Source organism: Condylura cristata, unplaced genomic scaffold (assembly GCF_000260355.1).
Source record: "Condylura cristata isolate star-nosed mole 26May11 unplaced genomic scaffold, ConCri1.0 scaffold00029, whole genome shotgun sequence".
NCBI classification, from domain to species: Eukaryota; Metazoa; Chordata; class Mammalia; order Eulipotyphla; family Talpidae; genus Condylura; species Condylura cristata.
The window spans coordinates 17,965,819-17,972,234 of NW_004567130.1; the positions used below are offsets into that span (position 1 = coordinate 17,965,819).

A 6,416-nucleotide genomic window follows, 5' to 3' on the forward strand; every position below is an offset into this window, starting at 1 on the left:
CCCCCCCCCGAGCCTACAGCGGCGGTCAGGGGCCAAGTCTGGTCCTGCCGGACTCAGGCCAGCGCCTGGCTCCAGCACATGTTGAAAGCTGGGGCCGTCTCGGACCGGCTCTTGCTGGAGATGGCCCGCAGCGGGGCGCTGGCCTCCCTTCTGCCAGCAATCCGCGGGTGCCAGTGGGGTGCAGGGCGGAGCACTGACGGGGCCAGGGTCCCCTCCTGTGCGGCCTGGGCCAGCGCCCAGCCGGCCTCGCACATCCTGGATGCGGTGGTCTCAGCGGCCACCTCCTCGCCCCAGGTCAGGGGCCAGCCTTGTGGCCGGCTGTGCTCGCCCTCGTTTGGGGAGGGCCCTGGGTGGGTGAATTCTCCGGAACCCTTGCTCAGCCCTGCCTGGTCCCCTCCACCTACTCAGGTCCGGTTCGCTGTGGGCTCCCGCTGTGCAGAAGTGGTGGGAAGGGGCTGCGGGCGGCGGGCAGGTGTGGAGAGGGAGGGTGACCCATGGGGCCTGCGGAGGAGCAGCTGCGGCCGGGTCCGTCTGGGGCTGAGGCCCTCGCGGTGGGTACAGGGCCGCCTCAGCTGTGGCTAGGGTGCGCTCTTGCACAGGCTGTGCCCCGCCCGTTGGTCCTGCGGCCACCCGCGCTGCTGACCGGCTCGTGGTCGTGGCCTCTGCTTTGCCTTCCTCTCCCGGCACTAGGCCCGCGAGGTCCCCAGTCCAGCCCCGTGCCGGGGCCTCCCCGGGAGCCCCGGTCCCCCCTCTCCCGAGTTTTGTGCGGATGCACACAACCTGGGCTTGCCTGACCACCCCATTTTAAACTGCACCCCCCTCCCGGTGGGAGCCCCCACACGGGGCTCCCCTTGTCCACACGGCAGCGTCTGTCCTTCCCTCTCGTTGGGCTTAGAACCGAGCCCGGCCAGCACGAGGAAGGCCTGTCCCCCTGCCCAGCACCCAGGGCACCCACTGGCCCCAGCCAGCGTTCACCGGGTGGCCGACAGACACAGCACTCGCCGCCGCCTCCCGGGCTGCCTCACCCGCTGCCGCCAGGGCCACCCGCCTGGGTGGACGCTGCAGGCGCCGGCCCGGTCGTGGCCACCTGCTCACAGGCGAAGCTGCCGGGCTCAGCCACGCCGCTCGCGAGGTGAAGGCTCCGGGTCCCGGCTGGGGCGTGAGCTGCCCGCCGCGAGCAGACGGGCGCACACCGAAGGAGGCTCAAGCTGGGCCGGGCCTGCCCTGGCCCGGACCTCGAGGGACAGGACATGGGGACCTGTTTCTTCCCAGCTCTGGCCGCCCTAGCCGCAGACCAGAGGGCCTACGTTGAGCGTCGAGTCGTGGCGGGGACAGCAGCCTTGCACAGCCGCGCTCACGAACTATGGGGGCCCAGCTGGGACCCGTGGCCCAGGGGCACGAGCCGTCCAGCTAGGCCCAGCCCGGCCGGCCCCTCTGGGACAGCGGGCCCCGACAGGGGTGGGGGCAGGGGGCGAGGAGAGCACGAGACGGCGTAGCTGTAAGAAAAGTCAGTATATTTATGGTTTGCTTTATAAAAGTTACTATAATACAATGGTACATAGTATTGAATTCACAAAAATATGAACAAATATTTACAGCAAGACACACCCACAACGGAAACACTTCTCTTCAAAACAAGGTGCGGACAGGTGACGGGCCTCCGTACGGGCGGCCCGGGCGGCAGGACGAGGCCAAGGGGAGAAAGGCAGAGAAACCCCGGCTCCTCGGGGCAAACAGGTGCCCGGCGGGGAGCCAGGCCGAGGGGACGCGCAGGCACGCTCTGGGCCCTGCAAGCCATGTGGGGCAGCGGGGGGCCCCGGGCAGGGGCCGCGGGCCCTGCCCTGCTTCCTCGCAGGTGCCCCGGGTGAGGACAGCCCCTTGGGGGCCGCACGGGTGACTGAAATGAGCCGTCTCTGAGCTACACACTTCCTTGTGTGAAAAATAAATTACTTCCTCGGTCGCACACGTAGCAGAGAACTGCAAACGGAAGAGAAGGTCGCCGCCGTGCCCAGCCCCAGCGCCCGCGGCTGTGGGTCCTGGCGGTCGGGTGCAGCCTCGGACAGATAGGCTGCACCCAGGGAAGGGAACAGCAAACCACCCGCGGCCAGAGAGAGAAAAATAACAATTCTTTGTACAGAATTTACATGATAACAAGCTTGACACAAGCTGAGATTCCAGAGCGGCGGACCCAGGCCGGCCGGCCGCGCCCGGCCACACCCACAGGGCGCCCGCCCGGCCACTGCTCTGGGCGGCAGCCTGTGCGTGGCTCCCGGAAGTACAAAGAAATGAGCAACAGTCTTCCCACGTGTTTCCACAAGAAACAATGTCCCGAGAAGAGTCCCTGCGGCAGCCACGGGCGGAAGCTGGTTCTGAACGTCCAGACCCCTCTCCCCGCGTGGGCTCTCGCGCCCGGGAGAAAACTGAGCCCGAACAGACCCCGACGCGCCTGGGCGGAGAAGTCGCGGGCACACGGCAGCCGCCAACGCTGCCCAGGGCTTTCCTCCTCTGAGAGAATCTTCTCGCTCCGAAAATAAATACGCTCGTGACTTCTTGGGGGGCTGCTGGCGGGGGGCCGGGTGAGTGGGTGAAGCTTATAGGAGGAGTAAGTGCCACACGCGTCCACTCAGACACCACTGGCAGGCGCCCTGCACCCCGGCCAGGCGATACAGGAGCGGGGGGGCCACACCCGCCCGCCCCGGGGTGCCCCCACTGCTGGCGTTCGAATGAGAAAGTAAACACTGAACCAAGATTTTGGGGGTGGCGAGGTGGGCCGGCGTGGCGCCCCCGGCTGCTGGGGGCCAGGCTGGTGGGAGGGGGTCTGCGGAGGGGGGCCGGCGAGGGCCCCAGCTTGTCCTGAGGTGCCCGCGGCCCCGCCCAGCACCAGCGGCGCCCTCTGGGCGGCTCTGGGCCCCCGCGGCCGCTCTGGTTCTGCCTTCACATTTCAACGGTTAAAACGTCTTTTCTCGCGCCAAGGAAGCAAACAGAGCAAACAGACGGCGCAGCAGCACCCACGGGGCGGCGGGCAGCGCAGGGCCCGCTCAGGGCACGGGCCGCGGGCGGGCAGCACCTGAGTGGGGCGGGCGGGGGCCTAGTTGAGGGTCCCCCGGCAGTTCTCGGAGCCGCACAGGCAGGGGATCTTGACGTCCTCGATGGGGAACTTGTAGTCGTAGGTGATCTCCTCATTGACGCTGATGTGCTGCTTCGAGTAGATGACAATCTTCTTCTGGGACTCCACCGTGATGACCTTGGCGTAGCAGTTGGGCTGCGGGGCGGGGAGACGGTGAGGCCCCCCCACCCCAGTCCGCAGCCCCCTGGCCCCGCACCCGGGCCGGGCCCCATCGACCAACGTGGCGCCGGCGCCGGCTGAGGAAGCCACTTCCCGCGCTCCGGCTGCACACGGGGCATGGAGACCCCGTTCCTCGGCCCCGACGGCCCTGGCTGCTCGACTTTGCAAATACTGTCGGACCAGGGCCCAGGGCACGCGGCCCCTCAGCGGTGTGGGTCCCCGTTCTGCCTCCAGCTCTGCCTCTGGGGAGCCCTCTAACCACACCTGTACCCCAGCTCTTGTGCACGAGTGAATAAGCTTGAAAGGTAAATAAGTGGAAAATACGGCCATGCTGGCTCAGAGCCGCAGTGCCGTGTCCACAGGGGCTGGCCACTGTGGCGCGCTGGGCTTTGGGCCGGGGCTGCTCCAGGCACAGGGACCGAGCCCCGCTGGACTCGTGCAACTTGCCGGCCCGGCTGGGGTGCCCGTTCCCCGCCTGCCCACACCAGCCACCTGGACTGCAGAGGCCTCCTGACCCCTGCTGGACACCCTTCTGACCAGCCCCAGGGAAACCCGGGACTGCTGCCGTGACTGCCGGCCCGCCAGAGATGCTTCTCACACCTCGACGCTGGGGGCCGTCGCCACGGCCACTCTGGGGGTGCCCCTCCCTGCCCCGGCCTGGCTGCGCCCTGGGTGATGGCAGCCCCCCAGGTCCTCCCGCCAGAGCTGTGAGGGCCACACCCCAGGGGTGAGCCAAGACCAGCATGGCCGAGGGGGCCTTGCCCCGTCCTGGCCCAGTCGCCCCTGTGAGGCACGCTGCCCCCACACCTGCGCGTCCACTACGGCTCTCCCCAGCCACGTGAAGCTACTTAAACCTGAGCTAAAGACGGTGCTTCAGCCCCGCCGGTCGCCTCTGAGAGTGGACACCAGCAATCGGGAACCCTCCAGGCCTGCCGCTGCCCACCTTCCCACAGCTGGGGGTGCCGGAAGGGCCACCGCCTCTCCCCACCTCCCCTGCCCCGCCCGCCGGCGCTCACGTTGCAGCTGTGGTTGATGAAGCGCGCGAAGTTGCCGCACTTGGTGGCATCGATGATGGTGTCGTGGTCCACCCGGAACATGTAGCTGCTGCCGATGCCCTCGTCCTCATAGCGCTTCTCCCGCATGTCCGCGATCACCTGGCCGGGAGGCGCCTGAGCAAGGGCCGCCCAGGCCCCGCCCCCAGCCGCCGGCCCCGCCCCCAGCCCGCGGCCCCGCCCCGAGCAGCACCCACCTGCCGGATGTTCTGGCCCACGTACTCGATGACCATCTCATCCGCCGCGATGGGCTCCATGGCAAACAGGCCCCAGTCATGGATGTGGCTTTTGCAGAATTTGAGCTTCTTCTTCCGGAACTGGGGAGAGGAGGGCGGAATAAATGCCTGAGGCCGGGTCCCCGCTGCCTGGCGCCGGCGCTGGGCCTCACCTTGAGCTGGTTGAACTTGAGCAGGTCACTGTCACAGCTGCCGGTGAAGGAGGACAGCAGGCGGCGCTGCTCGGAGCGGCGCTCGGAGCCGGCCCGCGTGGAGGCGTGGGGCTGCGCCGGGATGCTCATGCCCTGCGGGGGACCGGTCAGAGCGGGCGCCCGATCCGCCCGCCCTGCCCGCCCTGCCCTCACCTGCCTTCCACCGGGTCCCTCCCACCAGAACCTAGATACGCTCGCTTGGGGACGCCGCCTCAGGGTGACCTATGGCTAGGACGAGGACGCACCCCCACGTTCCCCCAGTCAACAACTGCCCCATTCGGCCCTCTGCGCCCCGCGGGATCACACAGGACCCAGTTAGTCCCCGCAGACCCCGGCCCCGGACTATGTACGGCGACAACGGTGGTGAGTCACGCCAGCACTGCCGCTGTCCCCCAACTTGCACTCTGGCCGGGCGGGTACGCGCTGCGGGAGTGGTCAGCACCCCGCCCCAGCAGCCTCTCGTGGGAGATCAAGTCTGACCGGCCCGTGCCGGGTGGCTGCACAGGTGCGCGGAACCCGCGGGCCGGCCCCAGCCCAGCGCTGCCACCCTGGTGCAACTGCCGCTCCCCACGACCGACCACGGCCCCCAAGTGCAGGCCTCGCCCTGGTGTGACTTCTGCGCCCTGCCCACAGTGCCGGGGCCCCAGGGCCCTGGTCTGCGGCCCGCCTGCCCGCCTGCACGTGGCCCCCAGCCCTGGCCACGCCTGGCCGCACCTGGGTGTCCGCGGGGGGCTCCTCGGTACTGGCACGGCTGCTGTTGAGGTATCTGAGCTTGTCCTTCTTGTCGATGGTGTAGAAGCCCTCGCTGCGGGCACAGCCCGTCACGTGCTCACGGAGCCCGTCGTCCCGCTTCTTTTTCTTGGCCGAAGAGAGGCTGGTGGGTGGGGTTGGGTCAAGGGCCACATGGACACGCCCGAGAGCCCCTCCAAACGCTCGAGGGACCCAGCTGGCCAGGCCCGGCCTACCGCGTGACAACCGTCGCTGGCCAGCCCCCTGCAGGGCAGGGGTGTGGGGGTGTCCCTCGCCCGGACAGCAGCCCCGTCAGCGCACACCCCACCTGCCTGCCCGCCCGCCCACCATGTGCAGCAGGATATAGGGGTGGTACACCCAGAGTGTGTCGTTGAGCCAGTCCATGCCGCTGTCCTGCTGCAGCAGCCGCTCGTAGGTGACGCACAGGAAGTGGATGTCCTCCTCGTCGATGCCGCCGTTCCAGATGTCATACAGGATGGTCATCTCCTCGAACTCCGACCGGGGCCGGAAGAGGGGCTGCGGGGGCGAGCGCTCGGGCGAGGCAGGGCCCACCGGGTCCTCGTGGCGCTTCTTCAGGGGCCGGCGCCAGGAGCCCCGCACCTTGGCCAGGCCCAGCAAGTCCTCGGTGAGCTCCTCGCGCCCGCGGGCGCCGGGGGGAATGGCCTCGGAGGGCCACTGATTCTCCAGCTCCTTGAAGGGCAGCTTGGCGGGCTCCGTGGGCGGTGGGGGCAGAGGCGGAGGCGGCTGGGGGGGCAGGGGCGGTGGGGGGGCCGGGATGCCCGCGTTCCGGAAGTCCAGGGTCACGGCCCGCGGGTCATGGGCGCCAGAGAAGGTGGGGGCCTGTGGCTGGCCCGGCAGGAGCAGGAGCTCCCTGCCCAGGGCTGCTGCCCCCGCCGGCCGG

At 69.0% G+C, this 6,416-nt stretch overlaps 2 protein-coding genes across 2 annotated transcripts in view; one reads left to right on the top strand and one right to left on the bottom strand.

Annotated features, from left to right (window-relative positions):
• The window catches only part of HPD (4-hydroxyphenylpyruvate dioxygenase), a 6,572-nt gene extending 5,436 nt beyond the window's left edge, over window positions 1-1,136 (top strand). Inside the window, exons 11-12 of the mRNA XM_012730847.1 lie at window positions 58-294; window positions 990-1,136. Of these exons, the coding sequence (XP_012586301.1) occupies window positions 58-294; window positions 990-1,136 (384 nt within the window). The remainder of the gene's footprint in view (window positions 1-57; window positions 295-989) is intronic.
• A 1,796-nt stretch (window positions 1,137-2,932) lies between these two features.
• The window catches only part of SETD1B (SET domain containing 1B), a 13,965-nt gene continuing 10,481 nt past the window's right edge, over window positions 2,933-6,416 (bottom strand). The window contains exons 14-19 of the mRNA XM_012730848.1: window positions 5,860-6,411; window positions 5,480-5,646; window positions 4,727-4,858; window positions 4,536-4,655; window positions 4,303-4,440; window positions 2,933-3,262 (exon numbers count right to left, since the gene is read on the bottom strand). Of these exons, the coding sequence (XP_012586302.1) occupies window positions 3,089-3,262; window positions 4,303-4,440; window positions 4,536-4,655; window positions 4,727-4,858; window positions 5,480-5,646; window positions 5,860-6,411 (1,283 nt within the window). The 3' untranslated portion in view covers window positions 2,933-3,088. The remainder of the gene's footprint in view (window positions 3,263-4,302; window positions 4,441-4,535; window positions 4,656-4,726; window positions 4,859-5,479; window positions 5,647-5,859; window positions 6,412-6,416) is intronic.